We start from the raw sequence: 21886 nt of genomic DNA on the forward strand, positions 1-21886 counted from the left end.
CGATGTTTGAAGAGATATGTAGTCATCCTTTTAAACTATATGTGTCTTCTAGACTGAGAAAAGAAACACATATCATAGGGAGAAGGGAAGCTTGATCCCCATTCCATTTAAATTGGGCAATACAAATGCATTTGGGGTTCAAGCAGTTACCAGTACTCCCACTTCCCATGAATTAGCTTCTACATTGTCACACCAAGGTGATTTCGGTGACTCATCCAACCAGGCAAGCTTTGCTGTGCACTGGATCTGGATTAAATGTTTTCCTGTCCTTGCCACTGCCCCCAGGTAAAGGACCAGAGACCCTTTATGCTGGGCAGAAACTCAATGACAACGAGTGGCACACAGTCCGGGTGGTACGCCGAGGAAAGAGCCTAAAGCTGACAGTGGACGATGACGTTGCTGAAGGTGAGTGGATGGATCTTCTCCAGGCTCATTTTGACACACACATTTCATGCTTCAGTTCTGGCCATTTATTAGTTTTAATGTTGAGACTTTTGCCTTTTCTTCCAGTAACTAGGACAAAAGCCTGAGTCCAGAAACTCACATGAGCTACCAATCCTGTTCCAATGAACAATGAGCAGGGTGCCCATGAGTACTCCACTTTACTCATGATGTAAGGTGTGCAACACAAGAAGCTTGAATTGTGTGAGACATTCCCATAAGAAGGAGGGGGTATGAAGAACCTGAATCACATGTACAGTATGAACTTGGTGATAGGGGTGCACCCACCTGCTCACTGAGGAGAAAAATAATCAACCTGGATAAGCGTCTGAATCAGACTTATTCCAAGGATTAGGGATGGAGAGACTCAACCATATCTGGCTCCATCAAACACCAGCCAAGCCACCGCTGTCCGCCCACCCCTGCTCATGGCACTAAACAAGTTTCTTTGCAGCCTGACAAGCCCCTGGCGAAATTGCAGTGCTGCCCGCTCTCCTCTGCAGATTCCGTTGTGCACAATGGTCGCTCCAGAAATGGCGTATTTCCAAAGTTGCATAAATGACATCTGTAAAGGCTCGATTTACCCAAGTTTAAAGGCCCAAACTCCTTAAATCTTGTGTAAATCAGGCCTTTATGGCCACCATTTATGCAACTTTGGAAATATGCCATTTCTGGAGCCACCATTGTTTTACAAAATGGAGGCGCCTGATGAGGGTGGCTGGCTGCTGAATGGTCACCAAGCCATGGTGCTCTTGAAGAACAGGCCCACAAACAAGCTGTGTCCCAGCAAGCTGGGTCTGGGGGGTAGAGGAGTCTGCTGGACTCCCAGACCCAGCTGGGTGCCTGTTAGATGCCTATCAAGGACACATAAAGGTGCATGCAGAAAAGAGGGGAATATGAGAGAGTACTCTGCTCTTTTGCTTACATTCATAATACTTCATTGATATGGAAGATCAATGCAGCCACTAGAGGCAATGCAGCCACTAGCAGCTTTCTGCGATGGTAGCGCTTCGTTTGCAATTCAGACTTCTTAGTCTTGTCCTGTAATCCACACTGGCCATTTTTCGGTCAGGGATGGTTCTCAGAATGTGTAATGACTGGATCAGAATCTATATAGCAGGTTCTTCTGTCACCCTGAAGATTTGAAAGATAAACTTCAGTGGTGAATTTGCAAAGATGCTCTGTGTTCCATTAGCTTAGAGGAGGAATGCTATGCAAAGACGGGAAAATGGAAATGCACTCATGTGTATGCCTGCATCATTCTGTAAATCGCCATCTGATCATTTCAAAATATCAGATTTTTGAACCACTCAACATGCTACATATTTGCAATCGAGGTACATTTTTACCCACAAATTTAGTGGCCCAGAGAGAACAGATCTCCCAAGAGAACCTGGAGGAGGAATTGATCTGTGTATTAGTGAGATGTGGACACGTTTTACTATAAACATGAATTATTCCTTTATTATAGAGGAAAGATCCTAGCTTTATAAGTGATTGACAGCTCAATCCTGCACATGTTTACTACTCTCTGGTCAGCACCTTTAGGAATCCAGTCTTAATGCCTGTTTATGTCTCTTCAGAAAAGTCTATCTGTTCTGTGCTGGATGAAATTTGGAGACACAGCCAGTAGATGGCACACACTGCATGGACACTGCAGTGAGCCTTCTCCTGCTGAAAAGAAGCTCTGTGTGTGTGTTCACTGTAGGGAGGGGTGGTGGTGGAAAGAAGCGGATTCATAGTCCATTATTGATGACACTAAGTTTATGAACCTAAATGTGAAATCCTAAGCCACGTTATTTATTTATTTATTTATTTATTTATTACACTTATATACTGCTCCCATAGCCAGGGCTCTCTGGGCGGTTTACAGAAATTCTAAAATTGAGGTAAAAACAAGTATACAAAATTTAAAACTCTAAAACACAGAACATACACACATAAAGCATTAAAAACCGATTAAAAACTAAACATGTGGGTAATTAGATCTTCTATCATGAGATCTGCTGGGATTGAATTACTCTTATTAGAACATAGCATATATATAATATCCATGCATTCGAGGATATAAATAAACACCTATATGACCTACCCATAGAGAACATCTGCACAAGTATTAATTAAGAGATATGTAAAGAGGTGTTGTGCATGTGTGTGTGTGTGTGTGTAAAAATGAGAACCGCATAGCTTTCTGAGTGTATGTTTGCGTGAATATGGTAGAAGTAATTTAATTAGCGCTTTTTCTGGAAGGAAATAATTAAGGACCAGTACAGAGCCATACCATGCCCAAATGGAGAGGTAATTTGCTGTTTGAAGTTAATGAGGCTGTTTTATCCCTTGCCTTCTTTTGCCTTACCCCCCGCCACATCACTGAGCTGAACCAAATGAAAACCAAAATAACATCAGACGGTTGGGTAAAGCTGTTTCTCCTTGCGCAAAGCAGCAGGACGACTCTTGAACACATTGTCATTTTTATGACTGTGTCCTCATTTTTCCTCCCCCTCCTCTCCCTCTCCTGGTCCTCTCGCCCTTGACAATTTAATTGACAATCCTCAGATGGGGAAGCAGGGCAATTTATTTCTAAAGTGATTCCTAATAGTTTGCATGGGGAAGACCCAATGTGGTAAGGAGTTTGCTGGAGCCCAGGCTGGGGGATGCAACCGGTGCTACGGAACACACAGTCCCTGAGCATGGCAGACTGCCAAATCTTAGAAAGGCCCCCTTGTTCGAAGTCTCCATTGTGCACATGTTTTCCCCTGTGGCATAAATGGCAGCCATAAAGGGCTTGTTTACACAAGAGTAAAGAAACGAGTGAGGCTTTGCACCTTTACCCTTGCATAAAGGGGGCCTTTATGGCCACCATTAACACAATGGGAGAAATGAGCAGCTTCTGATGCCTCTATTCTTGCACACAATGGAGGCTCCAGAAATTGTGCATTTCCCCCATTGTGTAAATGGAGCCTTTATGGCCACCATTTACGCAACGCGGCAATTACGTATTTTCCAGAGCCTCCATTCCCATGTGCAATAGTGGCTCCAGATGAGAGTGGACAGCTGCCAGGCACTTGTCAGGGCTGCACAGGCACTCGAACTGCAGGCCCAGACACGGCGGAGTCCATTGGACTCCCAGACCCAGTCAGGTGCCCGCAATGTCCCCTAATCTATACTTATGACAAAATATTTATGGTGTAAAGCAGGGGTGTCAAACCTCTTTCAGCCCAGGGGCTGAATCCAATTTCAGGAATCTCTCAGGGGACAAATTTTAGTGGGGGTGGTTCTGAAGGGCAAGAGGGGATGGGTCAAAAAATGCCAGCATAATTTAGATTAAAAATCTTACTGAAAGTAGCTAAGCCTTGGGAGATGCAATTCAGCTTTTTAGAATGGGGAAAACCTGTTCAAAAACTGGAAAACCACCAGCCATCTGTTGGGGGAAAGGAGGTGTGGCCAGGGGAATGGGGCGTAGCCATCTGGCGATCCCTAGATGTGCAGACTGGGATACCAGGCATGCCAGGCTTGGCCTATGGGCCTGGGTTCAACTCCCCTGGTCTATAGCATGTTTAGACCCATTTTGTGATGCTATTTAGTTTTTCCTATGCACTACCTTAGCCTTATTTTTATTTAATGTTATTGGAATTGAAGGGATGCCATTTTTAAAAGCTTGATAGCAACACACAGCAACACACTGCGATGCATCAGCTCAGGTAATGCGTAGTAGATTATAACAGCCAAGCCTACACTAAGATTTATTGATGCATGTTTCAGGAATTGGCTGAATTGTTAAGCATATATATTGTAAAGAATTTGGAGATGGGTATTGTTGAATGACTCATCAAGGATGACACAAATGCAGATGGCTTTTCACTTTGTGCATCAGGACATTCATCATATATAAAGCCTATTTTAAGTTCTAACCTTGAATTTCTTGTGTTTATTCAAAATAGTGTGTCTCTTGTTCTGCTAGTTATTGTGCGTGATGCCAGTTGATAAATGGGGTGCAGATGAGATTGCTTGCTCTTTTAAGATTCCCCAATTCAGTCCTTTCCCACTTGGCTTGCACTGGGCTTACAAGGGATTCCCTTTCCACCCAGTTTGGACTGTGCAAGAGAGGTACCCAACTCCACAGTTTCCCAATGCTGCCCACCATGTTTTTCAGAATGAGTACCCCAAGCACAAAGGAAAAGATGATCACTGGGAGCACTGACAGGCACATTATCTTCTGATATATTTCCTCCACATTGGGGAGGAGGTTTTGCCAACATGCTGCAGGACTTTATCTCACATGAATGAGAGGGCCAGTCTGGTGTGGCTTTTTGCCTCCATTGCTTTATGTGGCTTTTGATTAATCTACTTAAGGGAATGGACTGAAACTTTCAGTTCTAGTAATAGAAACCTAATAGATGGTAATACCTTGGAGGCAAACTGCATTACCAGTCCCTTTAGCTGTAGAACTTTCATCAGCTTTATATTGTCTTCTGATCCTCAGGTACGATGGTTGGTGACCACACCCGTTTGGAGTTCCACAACATTGAGACTGGGATAATGACAGAGAAGCGTTACATCTCTGTCATTCCCTCCAGCTTCATCGGCCACCTCCAGAGCCTCATGTTCAATGGTCTTCTCTACATTGACTTATGCAAGAATGGCGACATTGACTATTGTGAATTGAAAGCCCGCTTTGGGCTCCGTAACATCATTGCTGATCCCGTCACCTTCAAGACCAAGAGTAGCTACCTGAGCTTAGCAACCTTGCAGGCCTATACCTCTATGCACCTGTTCTTCCAGTTCAAGACAACCTCCGCTGATGGCTTCATCCTTTTCAACAGTGGGGATGGAAATGATTTCATTGCAGTAGAACTGGTCAAGGGGTGAGTGAGATTTTACATTGGCTCTGGGGATTTTTTGGACAGTCTATGTGTGCAATCATACATTTGCTACTCTGGCTTTACAATACATTCTCATTATTATTGCTCTTTCTTCTGGTGAAAGCAACCATGGACATCATAGAAGTATTGGATTGTATCCAATGTTAGTCTAGCAAGCCTTGATTATTTCAGTGGGTCTACTCTAGGTAGACAATTATTGGATACATTCTAGTAACTTTACACATTGTATTGCTGACCTAATTGCTTGTTCTCTTCCTTTTCAATGGACAACTCATTGGGACAACTTTACATTTTTATTAGGGAATTAGAATAATCTGTTGCAGCTATTTGGCATTTGCTGTGTCTTTATTCATTTATTCATTTTCATGCTGAACTTTCTTTTAAGCAGGTATTTGTGTCATTTGTAGGTATATACATTATGTGTTCGATCTTGGAAATGGACCTAATGTCATCAAGGGCAACAGTGATCGGCCACTGAATGACAACCAGTGGCACAATGTAGTCATCACCCGAGACAACAGCAACACCCACAGCCTAAAAGTGGATACCAGGATTGTAACTCAGGTTATCAATGGTGCCAAAAACCTTGACCTTAAAGGTAAGTAATTGGATGTCATAGATACATTTAGGGGTGATTCACCTATGCATGTTCATCACTTCATGTCCCTTCACTACACAGCATCATAACATCACTTGAAATCTTTTACCCAAATGTGGGGAAATAGTAGGCATAGTTGCTATACAAAATGTCCCAGGTTCAATCCTTGGCATTTCCAGTTAAAAAGTACAATAGGTATCACGTGTGGGAAAGGCCTCTTCCATCTGAGATCTAGGTGCCAATTGAAGTGGACAGTACTGCAGTGAAGAAGTTCATATATTTATTTTTATTTAATTTAAAATATGTATAAACCACTTTTCATATGTCCATAACTATCCAATGAAAAGTATTATTTTTGTTTATACCGGAAGATACAAAAATTCATTTTCTGATCATAAGTCTGTGATGGTCACTTTACATACATAAGTTATCACATTGATGAATGAATATTAATGCATGCACCAAAGTGGCTACTGCCCAGACAGCCAACTTGTCCAATCAACCAAACAATTTATTGAAGGCAACCAAATACAGGTTTAGCTTGTCGTTAGAAGGGTGAATCTGTGAAGTTGACCCTACGTTAACTTCATTCCAACCCATTTCTGAATCAGTTTGCAGATTTATTAAAAGTCTACAAAAGAATTCATAGATTGTGTGCACTTTTTTAAAAAAGTATATGCATTTTTGCAAGCAATTTCCATTAATATAATGCAGTTTTTTTTGTGCACTTTCCCCTAAAATTCATCTTTTTGTGTGCACTTTTCCCTATTGTATGTGTTGTGTACTTGCTTTGATTCACTGCACTGCAAAATTTGGGAAAGTGTGAATATCACCATATTATTGTATCCCGGTTTGTGTGTAAGTACATATTCGATAAGTTCACATTAAAATGTAAACCCAACACATTTCTTACCCAGGCTTACTTCTCAAATGTTGAACATTATTCCTGGATTGTATCACTGCAGATTGCAAGTTTGGGATCAAATGAATGAATGTTCCCCCAAAGGAAAAAGAAAGCACACACACAAACCAACCAAGAATAGGTGAATTTTCAGTCCACGCCATTCCACCCCATTTCTACATAAATCTGCAATTATTATTTTTAAATCAGCACAAAAATTGCATTTACATATGTCCTTAAACATCCATTTCTAAATGTATTTTCTCTCAAAATACCAATTTGTAAAGATGTTTTTCTCTCTCCAAATATGCACCTAAGAACTGTGCCAGAACAATTTCAGGCACTGGGAAAATTGCTGGATAAGAAAGTTTTGATCTGCACATTACTCCAAGAGGTGTGGCTCATATTAGAATTCACTAATATTGAATTTCACAAACATCCCAAAGTCACACATGCATACACACGAACACACACACACACGAACACTCTACACCTACAAAACTATCATGTCAATGAGAAGTTTAAGTATGAACCGTTTTCTCTGGCGTCTAATTTGCACGGAGATTTTATATTGGAGCACATGGAATCATTTGCTACATTTGCCGTCTGAAAGGGCCCATTCCAAGAGAGTTTTGACATGTGATGAACTGTTTGCATAGACCAGGCCTTGAAGAAAGTGACTATTAGAACTCCCACGCTGGGTTAGACTTTCATAAACTATCTAGCTCAGTTTTCTGTCCTCACCAATATGTGTCCTCCAATGGGACCTTTCATGTCATAGATTCAGGTAAAACTGACTATGGCCATGGCTAGACCAGGCCTATATCCTGGGATCATCCTGGGATCATCCTGGGATTATCGCTGTGCATCCAAATGACACACAGGGGATCCTGGGAGCAGGCAGGGACGACCCCTCTATTTGCCTGGGATAATCCTTAGGTCTAGCTAAGGCCTACGTGTGATTGGGCAAGGTTCCTCCTCAAGTGTAGAATTTCTCCACAGGTACATTAGTACATGTGAAAAATACCTCACCATCACCCAACAGACATTTGTTGGGGAGGGTGATGGTACATGGTTCCAGTTGGGTCTAGCCTTTGCATTTATTAAATATGTAGAGGGATTTTTCCAAATAGAAAACGAAAGAAAGGATTATTTAGTGTACTTTAATGTAGGTACGTATTACAAAGTGTTGTTGTCTTAATTCTCATTTTGCATTTTCTTTGACATATAAATTGAATAAAATAGCTCCCTATTTCTATAATTGACTGTTGTTTATACTGCATAGTGTTCTTTCCTGTAAGTACCATCTGCCTTCTTGTTAAAGAGATGCATTTTACAAAGTACAGGGCACAATATAACTCTAAAAGGCAAGACTATTTGACTTACTTAGGTTTTTTCCCCCGTTACCCGTTTCCCTCCAGGTGATCTTTACATTGCTGGCCTGGCTCAAGGAATGTACAGTAACCTCCCAAAGTTGGTGGCATCCCGTGATGGGTTTCAAGGCTGCTTAGCATCAGTGGACTTGAATGGGCGTCTGCCAGATCTAATTAATGATGCTCTACACCGCAGTGGGCAGATTGAACGTGGATGTGAAGGTATAGCCTACCTAAAATGCAATTCCTTCTCACACAGCCCTCCCTTACTCCTCCCTGTCCTTTGCGTCACTGTACATTTCCTCCATAGATTCTCTTACTGGTTTCTTCCCATTGTGACATCCCCCATTGCCATCCACCTGCAATCCACCATATTTGTAACCATCCTGGATGTGCAACATGTGAAAAGAATGAGAGGTGATCATCAGTGACCCCGTGTTGTCATACAGGTTTTTTGTTTTGGTACATTACGCCTCCAACAGTGGAGGGATGTTAGATATTGCATGCATGATGGTTGGCTGCTGTTTACTTTAATTTTTCTTATGTAATTGCTTCTGATGCTTTTTGCTTTGCTTTTATTTAAATTGAATTTCAGCAGAGGTAGTCAGTACTATTGTGCCTTCAGCCGAAAAGCAGCACATAACTAAATAGTAACATAACAAGCCATAACATAGAACATGTGTCTCAGCAGGAGATGGTGCTCTGAATTAAAGACTGTTGATGGAAATTTCCAAAAGGCTACTTTTTAAAGGTCACTTTGTTAAAATAGGGTGGGGGGATGTGCCTAAAATGATTATTGGTCATGGCCAGTTGAACAACTTGGAGCTCAAGAGCTTCTATATCCATGAACCAGGTCACCATCACTTGAGTTAAATGCACATTTCCATCCATCAGTATTTGAAGGACATATGCATCCCTTGGGAGCTTTCTATCTCCAAAGGAGCCGGTAAATCTCTCTCCATAACTGAAGTTGCATAATAATTTAGGAAGAGCTAGAACACAAGAGATCTGGATACTTAATTCCTATATAGAAATTGAGATCATACAGCATGCATAGGTAAGCTACTGTATTTTATTTTCCACCATGTCAACTCTTATTAATTACTGGGCTATAATTACCAGTCATTATGGTCCGGTTCTGCTTCAGAACATCAAGGTTTTTGGATCATCTCTTATGAAATACATCATCAGTCTTTTAGACCAGTTTCTCCTTTACATTGCATAATTTGGGACCAATTTGTACATTTTAACTATTACATGGAGGCCATTGGAAATACTTGTGAATTACTCTTATGAGAGTGATGATGGGAGGCAAAATGAAAGAGGCCAAGCCATTACTTTCCAGATAGTGCCATTTCCCTTACTAGTTCAAAAAACAAAACAAAACCCCTATATGCCAAGATTTTATGATCTTGTACAACCTGTCAAGATCTTTTGTCCTTTTAAGTATCAAGAGTCCATGCCATTGTCCATAGGTAGTATTCAGGAGAATAGCTGTGGCCAGTAGCCATGTCCCAGTGTCCATGCCTGCGAAAACATACGCAGCAATATCTGCAAGTTGCCATATATGTCCCAGTTGCCTCTTGTATTCTACAGGGTGCCAAATAATAAGTTTTTCTTCATTAGTCTGTTACTGTATGTTCTGGATAACTTCCCATTGGCCTTCTGGGGAGTATTGTGAGCCCCATGGCTGCTGGACTGTGTTCCCTTCCAGTCTTTTTTCATTTTATATAGCTTTGGAATAAACAACATGCTACTTTGAGACAATCTTCTTTTGTGCTGTGTTTTGATTTGGGGGAGAAAATTAAATGATAAAGAGAGTTGTAAATGAGGAGGCTTTTTGCAAAAGCACTTGCCCCATTGGGAAGATGAGAGCTTGGGAAGAAGTCAGGTAGGAGATCTCTCAGTAGCAGGTAAGGCCACTAGAACATTGCAACCATCAACAGAAATCTCATTATTTGTATTTAGAAGCTTGACATTAGAAGGGGCTTTCTTTTGTAAATGGAAAATTTCTCCTGAGTTTTTAAAAGCTCGCAATATCTCCTTTCAAGGGATTACACCCACCTTCACTGGAATGGAGTTTTGTTCACCTGGAGGACTATCAGAAGAGAAGAGTAACCACAAAGTCTTGTGGCACCTTAAAGACTAACAAATCTATTATGGCGTAAGCTTCAGTGTGCTGGAGTCCACCTCATCTGATGCTTAGTTACAGGAATACATATACACAGTGTTTGCTGCTGGTAATGGGATTGTAAATGCTGAGGTCATAGGGGAATAAAATGCATATAATACAGAGTAATAATTACCTTATTCACAGTGGCCATTCACAAAACAGTTGTTGGATGATAACACAGACAGCCTTGCACTGGTGAGCTGATTAACACACACACTGTGATGAAAAACAAAATAAAACAAAACCTTTGTCCCTGTTTAAGCCACAGGATATAGAGCTAAACTTCTTGATCATTTATGTTGCAATCTGTCTTTGAAATTCCTTTGTTCAAGAATAACACTTTAAGATTAGTGGCAGTGGCAGGGCAAAGTATTATTATTATTATTATTATTATTATTATTATTATTATTCTGCATGTATTAATTGGCTTAACATTTCAAGGATCTCTGTGTTGTAGCCCAGCAACTTTTTTGCAAATGGCCACTGTTGATAAGGTAATTACTGCTGTCCATACTTTATGCATTTCATTTCCATCTGACCCCACTGTTTACAATAAGCACTTCCCCACAACTATGTATATATACGTTTAACTCAGCATAACACTTCCATCTGTTTTATGAAGTGGACTCCAGTCTATAAAAGCTTATGCCAGCTACATTTGTTAATCTTTAAGGTGCCACAAGACTCCTTGTTGCATTTGCTGCAGCATTGTAACATGGCTACCCCTATGAAAACAAGAGAAGAGGTTGCAGTTGTTTTGGCTAAGAGAGATTGACATTCGAATCCAGAGCACATTGGCTATATTTAGAGATGTCAGAGGAATCTGGACCCCAGACACCAGCTCACAGATCCCTGAGCTGACTTGATTCAGCGCATGCTGAGTCAGGCAAGTTCATGGTTTCCCACTTTTTTGATGTGCAAATCCTGATTTGTGCAAATGTGGATTTATGCAAATATGCAGCTGGGAACATTTATGGTATTTGCAATTTGTGCAAAATCCCAGCTGTAAATAGCACAATTTGCAAAAAATTACAGACATAAAGGACTCTTACACAAATTGTGCTATTCAAGGCCACAATTTTATACAAATTGCAATTTCCATAAATATTCCCAGCTGTCAACTTGCAGAAATTGCAGCTCACAGAGAAGAAAAATGAAAAAAGCTAGCTGTCGCCAGGCACCTGCCAACCATCTGGTAGCTCACCCCTCATACACACCGAAGTCAAGCAACCAGTGGGAATCTGGCAAGCAGAGTATGGACAGGACTCAGGGTTGTATCCCTAGGCTTGTATTACATGCATGTGGTCAGAGACATACCTCATTTTACCCTCATGGAACAGAACACTGTTATTAGTTTAGCAAAGATCATGATACAATGCATGAAGAGTTCTAATTCTGAATTTGTTTTTATTTATTTATTTTATTACATTTACATACTGCCCCATAGCCGAAGCTCTCTGGGCGGTTTACAGAAGCTAAAAACAGTGAACATTAAAAACAAGTATACAAAATTTAAAACCATCAAGGACATAAAAACAATAATATCCCTTTTAAAACAACTATTCTGGGATCTAGTAAGGGCAAACAAACTCAGCATATGTTGTTAACTGCCTGGGAAAAGAGAAAAGTCTTGACCTGGGGCCAAAAAGATAACAATGTTGGTGCCAGGCAAGCCTCTTTGGGGAGATCATTCCATAATTTGGGGGCCACCACCGAAAAGGCCCTCTCCCTTGTTGCCATCCTCCGAACTTCCCTCAGAGTAGGTACTCAGAGGAGGACCTTAGATATTGAGCACAGTGTACAGGTAGGTTCATGTTGGGAGAGGCGTTCCAACAGGTATTGTGGTCCCAAGCATGTAAGGCTTTATAGGTCAAAACCAGCACCTTGGATTGGGCTCGGAAATGTATAGGCAGCCAATGGAAGCGGGCCAGAATCGGCCTTATATGTTTGAACCTTCTGGTTCCAGTTATCAGTCTGGCCGCTGCATTTTGCATGAGCTGCAGCTTCCGAACCATCTTTAAAGGCAGCCCCACATAGAGCGTGTTGCAGTAATCTATTTTGGAGGTTACCAGAGCATAGACAACTGAAGCCAGGTTATCCATGTCCAGATAGGGGTGTAGTTGACCACCAACCAAAGTTGGTAGAAGTAGGGTGACCATATGAAAAGGAGGACAGGGCTCCTGTATCTTTAACAGTTGTATTGAAAAGGAAATTTCAGCAGGTGTTATTTGTATATATGGGGAACTTGTTATTATCACAACAGTTAAAGCTGCAGGTGCCCTGCCCTCTTTTAAATCTGGTCACTCTAGTATAGTTCCTGCACTTTTAACTGTTGTGATGAAGAGTGAATTTCACCAGGTTCTCCATATATACAAAAGGCACTTGCTGAAATTCCTTTTTCTATGCAACTGTTAAAGATACAGGAGCCCTGTCCTCCTTTTCATATGGTCACCATAGTAGAAGGCGCTCCGTGCCACCGAGGCCACCTGAGCCTCAAGGGACAGAGATGGTTCTAGGAGAACACCAAACTACAAACCTGCTCCTTCATGGGGAGTACAACCCCATCCAGAACAGGTTGAACGCCCACTATCTGGTCAGAAGAACAACCCAACGGAACAACTGAACAACTCAGTCTTATCTGGATTGAGTTTCAGTTTATTAGCCCTCATCCAGTCCATTGTCACAGCCAGGCATTATTTTCTTATGTTCTTTGAATAAGCCATTGAGATTTTAAGATACCCAGTTCTTCTTGGACACTGTTGCTCTGTGGTGTTGCATACCACAGAGGCAGCTGTGTTTTAGTGGAAGATGCCTGATGTGGGCACTTGTGATTGCTCAGAATGGGCTTTTAATATTCTAAAATAAATATCATTTTATGGAAGAGTGATTATTTAGTGCTCTGGCACCAGGAGGATTTCTGGCACGCAACTGATTACACAATTGCCTTCTTAATTAACATGGACCGTATTTAAAAAGGCAAACACAGCTCAGTGCAGCAGAATCTTAAGTGCAGAGGTGCATGTCTAAGGACTCCGATCCAATCCGTGGCATCTCCGAATCCAAAAATCTCAGGCTGCCAGGACCTTTGTCCAAGGCCCTAGAGAGCCTCTGTCATTCAGTGCAGACTATAATAGACTAGATGGACCATTGGCCTTAAAGTATAAGGTAGCCTCTTGTGTCTAACCCACCCCCCATTCAGTAGTATAATCCTGTCTCTTAAAAATAATGAGAAGATGAAGCCTGTATTATATTAGAACAGCTATTAGATGGCAGAGGCGAGAAATGAATAACCATCTAATGCAGGGGTAGGCAACTTGTCACCTTCCAGATGTTGTTGGCTTGCAACTCACGTCCTCTGTAACCAGCACAGCCAATGGGGAGGATGGGGTGTTGCAGTCCAGAAACATCTGGAAGTACATAAATTGCCAATCCTTGATCTAATGTGTACATTGTCAGATCAGAGGTCATACTATGGAAGGGAGAAGATTTCAGGACACATTGCATTCAGCCCAATCCGGGTTGGAAGGTTTAGATGAACATTCGTATGATGGGATAGCTGAGATTGTGGATGCTCTTCTGGATTTGAAGCCATCACTTCTCTGCTCTTTTGCAGTGGTTGACACAGAAGGTTTTGGCAGCTGCTCCTTTATCCTGTTAAAGGTTTGATCAGTGCTTTGCAGGCAGCTCATACACTCCTGAAAAGGTATTTTAGCAAAGCCAAGGGCTTTGTTGCATCCAGCTGTGAAGAATCCAAGCCTTAGCTGGTGGTTATCACACAGCCCTCAGGTATTCAGCTGTGGGATGACATAATCATCTTGAGTGTCATTTAAGGCAGAAAGTCTGTATCAAATCATATGTTCTTGGCATTCGTTATATATAAACCTGAGAACTTCCATCCCTGTAAGAAAGCAACATGGTTAGAAAAGGCACACAGTGTTGGCTGGAACAGTTGTAGCAAAACGTTCTTGACATCAGAACCAGCAGGACATTATCTGGAGCCATACAACCCTTTGAAAATAATTTTAATTGGAAACAAAGGGAAAAGGTGAATAGATTTCATGTATAGATGCATTTATTTATTTTAATAACATAGATCCTGCTTTTCTCCATCAAGACAGACCCAAAGGTGGCTCATGGAACTAAAATCTGATTTAAAAATCAATCAATCAAAGCATAATAATAATTAGAAATCAAATACAAACATGCCATTGCAATGTACCAGATCAGCATAATAATAATAACCCCTCCATTATTTTAATAAGTAATCCCATAGCAGCACAACAAAACAATAAATGTTATACAAAATAGCAATGCAATCAGAAGCCACAACTCTGAAAAAAAGAAAACTCACTAGCCAAACATCTCCTGAGAAAACCAGATCTTGGCTCAGGATGGGCCTACCTGGCAAGCTCAATCTTGTCAAAGGTCCTGTTTTACCACTGCTAAGCTTATTCCATCCCAGTTCCACATGAGCCTCTCTCTCTCTTTTTGACCCCAGCACAGTAATCTGCATGTATTGTTAGACACATTTTTTCAAAGGTACACATTTTTATATACAGGCACCCATTGGTGAAAGTATATACACACTTTTGTGCATTTTTCAAATGTGTTCATGTTGCCTAATGCATGCCTTTTTTTTTTTTAATTCCACGGAAGGTATAGCTTCGGCTATTGGGCAGTATAAAAATGCAATAAATAAATGCTTCCCAACCACAAACTCTTTTCAAGTCCATGTCTTAGAGGTACAAAGTAGGTAAATCCATTTTTTTTAAAAAAAAAAAAATCAACAGAGCCAATGTTTCACCTATCCCAAGTCCATGGCTTGATGTTGAAATGAGTACAGTGTACTTATTTCTCTGGGAAGAGCATACCTCCAAAATTAGTGCCAACCCCCCCCCACAAATTTGGTTTGTTGAAGTCAATAATTTAGGAGCTAAGACTCTTGATACAAAGTCTGAACTGTGCTAAGAAGTAACAGTGGAAACTTCCATGTCCAGTTTTGATCACTTTCATCTCTGTCATATCCATTTTGCCAACTGAGAATTGGGGGCAGGGGAGAAGAATGAATTCTGTGAATACCTCTTTAAAATAATTTAACAACACAAGCGAGTGAAACAAAGAACTTAAAAAATTAAAGAAGGGAGAGTTTCCCAGTTAATACATAATATCTCTTGAATTCAGAACTCCATGACCTTTGGTAGGACCTCTGGAGAAAAATGTGCAACTAGCATTGATTTTGCAAACATCTGCTGCTGGGAACTTTCAGAAGGAATGGGATCAATCCTATAGTTGGCAAGAATAACAAAACCGTTGAATGGAAGAAGAAAATCATGGAAGATCTTAGAAGAGAAGACCTTTCTTCTCTGAAAAATAAGCAATAAAACATAGGTCCAGACTTTTTTCTGTTGGTGGCAGACCAAGTGCACCTTACTTGATCAGACTGAGCCCCTGAATTCTGATTTAAATAGTTGGGAATCTTCTAGTAATTGTCTCATTGAAGTCAACAGCTGAACCAAATTGTTAAGTTTAGCAGATCTTGATGGAAAAGTGAAACACTACACCCAGCAGGATGTTGCACTATGAAAGTGGAGCCACAGTACTGTTTTATGGTGGTATCGAAGTGCACTGACAACTGTTGGGGCCCATTGACACATACTGCTTTCACAGTGCTATATCCTGCTTAGTGTAGATTAGGTCCAAGGCGTTTCTGCAATAAGTATCAGTTTGTGTGAGTGTGTGTGTACATTGCTTGATTATGACATTATTCTTATTTCATCAGTCATTTCTTAGCTATTTCCCATCATCTCCATTTGGGCCACCCTCAAATATTCAGTGCACAGATTGTACTCCAATAAATACAGCCTGTTCAGAGAGATACTTTGTTCTCAAGACAACTAGGTCAGTAGTTACTAGTTGTCACATGTAAATATATGAAATGCCATTTCTTTTCACCTTTAAATCATCAAGAACCAACAAAGAACTTGGGCTTTCTCCAAAGCACTTTCATATGGTAATATAGTCATTTCTGTTGATTCAGATATTGATAACTCCTTCCATTACATAAGACATAAGAATGGTGGTGTTGCAGTGTTCCCGCCTCTCACCTACTCATTTGAGGCCGATAATAGGTTGCAAAAATATGCTTGATGAATTCTTGTGAAAATGCAAAGTGGCCTTTTTGAGGATGGAAACAGCCAATATTGCCATTCAGATTTGAAAAGTCTTCATCTGCTCATCAGCAAGCCTTTGGGTTATGCTCAGAGGCGAAGGTATTTTGTTCTAGCCAAATGACTTGCTCATTGGGATGAATGGTCAGGAAAAATTATGGAGGAGAAACAAGCTAAGACTTCTCTCATTTTCAAAAGCCTCCTAACATTTTATCACCATGCTTAATGGCATTGGTTAAGAGTGGTGAAATCAGACTTGCTTCAATTGAGAGGTAATTGCCCTCTAAAAGTTTTTATAGGGAATGACGTATTAAAAACAAACAAAGATTTAAGATTTCTAACATCATAGGGAGACAGCAAACTGCACTGCATAGGGGTCGCTATTGCCTGTTCTCATTTGTGGAGTATTGCAACACAATCGTATGTCTGCCTACTTGGAAGTAAGTCCCACTGCGTTCTATGGGTCTTCCTCCCAGGTAAGTGTGCATAGGCTTGCAGCCATACATGTTAACGTGATGGAGGAGCTGGCAGCAGACTCCCTCTGTAGTTATAGCTCCAGCACCTGATGCTCATATTCTCTGAAAATAAGGAGCTACAAAGGTAAGCATATGTCCTCTAGCAGAGTTGAGGGGTGAGTGCTATATCAGATTTCTTTCTCAAGTGTTGGGTATGAAAGCCTTTCCAGTATAATGAAGGCTTTTGGGGGGTTATTTTCTTGTACATTCCTATTCCTTACCTACTGCAGGGGAAAGAAACTCTGAAACCAAAGCCTTCTCAGAAAAATCAGTGGTTTCACATAGTAGTGGAAATTTGGACAAGACATTGGAAGGGGGATCGTCCCCATTATCCTTTCAAGTGTGTCGTATTGAAATAGGTTAAGCAATACTTTTACAGCGAAATCTCACCACAAGATGAGAATTTTCTTCTTTGGTTCTTAGAGGCACCTCTCCCCATTTGCTGAAATGGAGAGACAAGCCTCCTTTAACAATAAACAGAGGCTTTTCTCTGCTTGTATTGCTGTTGAACTCACATGAGGCCTATCCATAAGAATAAGGAACCACTGAAGAAATACAGTGAGAGAGCTTTTATGCTGTGGCAAAATGTCCCCGTAAACATGTTAATATAAACTCGCCCTTAGATTATATAATATGTCCAAGGGGCAGCAAAAGCTCTTTACACGTTTTCATTGATTGCATGACTTGGGGGCTGTCTATACACAGGGGAAACCTCGTGGTGGTTGTGGATCTGTGCTGCAATGGTTAGATGATGCAAAAGCAGCTTCGCAGACATGGCGGGGCTTCCCTGTGATGCTGTGATTTGAAAAATTTGGAGATTTACCCTGACTTTTTCAAAGGGAGCTACATCAGTACGGCACTTCTGCTGCCTGATACGCTGCAGAGCCAATCTGGGCTCAACCTGGGGGCAGTGCCTGATGGAAAGCGACCAGCGATTGGTCGCTTTCCACCAGGAAGAGGACAGGGGTGGCTCCGGTACCTGGATGGCTGCCCAGAAACCCTGTGCTCCGTCCTCAGCATCGGGATTACCTGCCTCCACCCCAGGAGAGGGAAAGCATGGTGTTTGAAAGGGAGGCAGTGCCAACCCAGTGCCATGAAGACAGCCCCTTGGAGAAGAACGAGTGCCTCGTGCTTCCCCTTTTCACAGCTCATGTAACAAAGGAGGTGGGATTCAAGGATCTCACCTGTGTTCTCTAGGAGACCACTGAAGCTCAAAATTATCTCTGTAACTGATATTCCCATCGTCTACTCCAGTTCAGACGTCAACTATCAGAGATCAAAAACTCCAAGCACATATCTTCTAAGGCTATTGTTCGTTTGTTTTGTGACTTATGAGCTGCTTTTCAGCACAAAGCCCTCCCCCCCCAAATGGAACACAATAAAATATTGAAGTACAAAAAGAAAAGATGTAACCCCCCATGTAAGAACATAAGATCATAAGAAGAGCCATGCTGGATCAGCCCAAGGAACCATCTAGTCCAGCACTCTGTTCACACGGTGGCCAACCAGCCGTCGGCCAGGGATGAACAAGCTGGACCTGGTGCAACAGCATCCTCCCACCCATGGTCCCCAGCAACTGGTGCACACAGGCTTACTGCCTCAGATACTTTTATTAGATGAACATGGGTGGGAGGGTGCTGTTGCACTCATGTCTTGCTTGTGGGTTTCTCATCAACAGCTGGTGGGCCACTGTGTGAATAGAATGCTTGACTAGATAAGAACATAAGAGGTACCATCCTGGATCAGACCAAGGGTCCATCTAGTCCAGCACTATGTTCACACAGTGGCCAACCAGCTGTTGACCAGGGACCAACAAAGCAGGACATGGTGCAACAGCAGCCCCCCACCCATGTTCATCTAATAAAGTAAGAACAACAACAGGGAAAAACAGGACAAAAAACCCTGCCAAGTAATAACAATAATCCTAAATGAGATAGATTGGGCAGATTATTCCAAATGGAAGGACATCTAAATTAAGTGGACTTCAATAATCTCTGAAAAACTGAAAGGGAAGGAGTTTAGCAGACTTTTAGAGCAGGGAGCTACAAATCTTAGCTGACATGACTGAGAAGGCTTTGTCCTATGTTAACACTGACCATCCTTCTGGCAGTTGTAGAACGTGGAGTGTGGTCCTCCTCTTAGCAGGTCTCAATAAGTGGGTAAGATCATGCAAGAGTAGACAGTCCTTGAAGTATCAAAGGCATCCCCACATAGAACATGTTGTAGCATGATGCGTTGTGACCAAAGCATGCATGATGCTGTCTGCATCTGCCCTCCTCAGGAACAGCTGACGCACTAGCTAAAGCTCAGCAAAGATGCTTCGAGCCACAACCACTTGACCATCCAGGAGCAAAGCTGAGTTCAGAGCAGATGAAGGTGAACAGACCATATACAGACCAACTACCACCACAATATTCAGTAAAATTGGGTCAAAAACAGAGGTTTCTCCAGAACACAATGGATAACATAAGCAGGAGGCACTCTATGGAGTCATCTTCCAGCATTGCTAATTGTGCTGTCTAAATTCTGGAGAACATACATTCATTCTATGGCATTGACTGTCTTGCTTATGAAAACATAAAACTTCCAGTGCAGTTTTTAAAAGCCTGTGTGGGGAGGTGATCAGAGGAAGAAGCCTACCTGTATATTTCCTGCCTTGATCTGCATATCACAAAGGAAATAGACATGTCTCCAGATGATGATGATGATGATGATGATGATGATGATGATTTTCATTAGCTGCTGCAAATATTTTTGATTTCAACAGAGTCTAGCCATTGCTTGGAGTATGGAGAAACTAAATTCCATTGTTTCCTGCTTCATTTCTAAATATTAGTGAACCATGTGCCATTCATGTTCCTTCTGATGTTACTCTGTGTATAAGAAGTGTCTCTATACCCTTCTCTCCCCATCCTGAATAGTCTGTGCTATGTTGCCTGCTGTTTTGGTTTGATGTTGTTCAGGTGGTGATGGACTGAGGAGGCCATGATGGCTGCCTCTCTCCTGCTGTGTCTATATGTTGTCTTTGGTGGCATCCCCCTTCCCACATCTCTTAATTGTGCATAAGGGCTTTGTTGGTTTTACTAGCTGCTTTTTGTTTGTTTAATTTTAGTGATGTTACCCTGGTTTTATCTGCCATTTTACTAACCTCTGGTTTATTGTTTTCGCTTTTTCCATTCTTTTGCTAACAAAGTTGAGTTGACCAAAGCTGACCTGCAAGGTAGAGAAGGTTTTTGTTTCCATTGCCAGTTTGGACTGAAAGATGCCTTTTAATGTAACCTTTGGTGCCTATATATCTATACATATATCTATATATATTTCTCTTTGGATGCAGTCACATCTCTAAGCTAAATGGGTGCAAGCTTTCCATGACTTGCTAGGCTGGAGAGTGGGGTGGGAAGGATTTGGGGGAGAAATACATAGGTGTGGTTTGGGGGTAGCTTTAGAGGTTTGACTGTATCTCATCCTAAGAGTATCCATAACTGCACGGCTTGATTTCCTGAAAAAAGGGTTTATATCATAATGGTGGCACTGAACATCTGGTTGCTAAAATGAAAGAGTTGACCAGCCTTTCAGAGGCTTTCAAGATTTACAGCCCAATCCTATAGGAGCTTACTTGGATGCACGCCCCACAGGCATCTGTGGAACCTATTTCCAAGCAAGTATGCTTACAGTCACAGTCTTCCTATGATTAGCCCAAGACAGAGATGCAAGGAAATGGAAAGGTTCTGCATATTTTTTGAAAATCAAAGGACAGGAGAGGAAGGAGAACTGATGCCCAGCAGTTTGAGAAAAAAGGGACTTCTTCTGAACTCCACCGTTGGTTTATGGTTTTGAAAATGACTACACATAAACACAAACATGTACAAATGGATCCTGATTTAGTTATAATGGAATAGACCCATTGAATTCAGTGGGAGTTCCCATTGATTTCAATGGATCTGGCTTAAGTATGACTACATCTGGGTGTGCCCAACCCTGACTGCTAGCGGATTGTTCCACCACTCCTGCAGCACTCCCTGTTCCCAGCAATATGCTCTGCAGGGTGGGACAACCTTTTGGAGCCAATTTGAAAGGTGCGCAGGGGTAAAGAGGGCCAGGGGCAGTCCCGTTGTGCAAGCAGAAGTCTGCATGTGGAATCTTGGATTTCAGCCACTGTGAAAGATAGGAGCACCAGGGAGGCTCGAGTTTGCTGAACTTCTTCTTACTTTACTTCAAAGCTCAGTTACATTCACTCCCATTCTGGTTTGCAATCTGTCCCCCACCCCACCCCACCCCACCCCAGTTAAATTGGATGGGGAAAGTGTGCATTTTTCAAAAGTCTGTACTTCTCCTTCATTAACTAAAGCATGAAAATAAGTGTGTGTGTGTTTTTAAAAGGGCACAACTTGAACATGCAAACTTCAAGCTGTACATTTTTCAAGTCATGCATGTTTTAAGTGTGCCTTTTCAAGCTGCACATTTTGCAGACGCGAATGCAATTTTGGAGATTTGTGAACATTTTTGGAGAACGCGTGCTCCCCTATTCGAGCGATTGGTGAACAGAAACAAAATACTTTTACATCCTTCGCCATCGCGCTTTTCTTCACTTTTTAAATCTTGTTTCATTTCGTTCTCTCTTGTAATTTGGCATTTATGCTTTTGTTCTTACATACTGAGCTTGAAGTGTGAACTGGTTCTACTGTTAGGAAGTTGTTTAAACTTGGCCCTTTTCATGCTGTTCCATACATTAGATGAAACAGCCGCTGGCAGGCATTGTAAAAGATTTCAGCGTAGCGCTTTAACGAGTTATTTAGCAATGTCATAATACCAGTTATTGATGACTGTTGGATAAA

The 21886-nt window shown here is 41.6% G+C and overlaps 1 protein-coding gene across 9 annotated transcripts in view; it reads left to right on the forward strand.

Moving 5' to 3' along the window:
- The window catches only part of NRXN3 (neurexin 3), a 1089604-nt gene that overhangs the window by 241894 nt on the left and 825824 nt on the right, over positions 1-21886 (forward strand). For 5 of the 9 annotated variants that reach the window (XM_063117923.1, XM_063117925.1, XM_063117922.1 and 2 more), the window contains 5 exons: positions 286-405; positions 4925-5306; positions 5732-5922; positions 8245-8418; positions 20245-20271. In XM_063117923.1, the coding sequence (XP_062973993.1) occupies positions 286-405; positions 4925-5306; positions 5732-5922; positions 8245-8418; positions 20245-20271 (894 nt within the window). The remainder of the gene's footprint in view (positions 1-285; positions 406-4924; positions 5307-5731; positions 5923-8244; positions 8419-20244; positions 20272-21886) is intronic. The other 4 variants (XM_063117924.1, XM_063117926.1, XM_063117930.1 and 1 more) reach the window with 1 other exon arrangement.

This window comes from Elgaria multicarinata, chromosome 2 (assembly GCF_023053635.1).
Source record: "Elgaria multicarinata webbii isolate HBS135686 ecotype San Diego chromosome 2, rElgMul1.1.pri, whole genome shotgun sequence".
Taxonomy (NCBI): domain Eukaryota; kingdom Metazoa; phylum Chordata; class Lepidosauria; order Squamata; family Anguidae; genus Elgaria; species Elgaria multicarinata.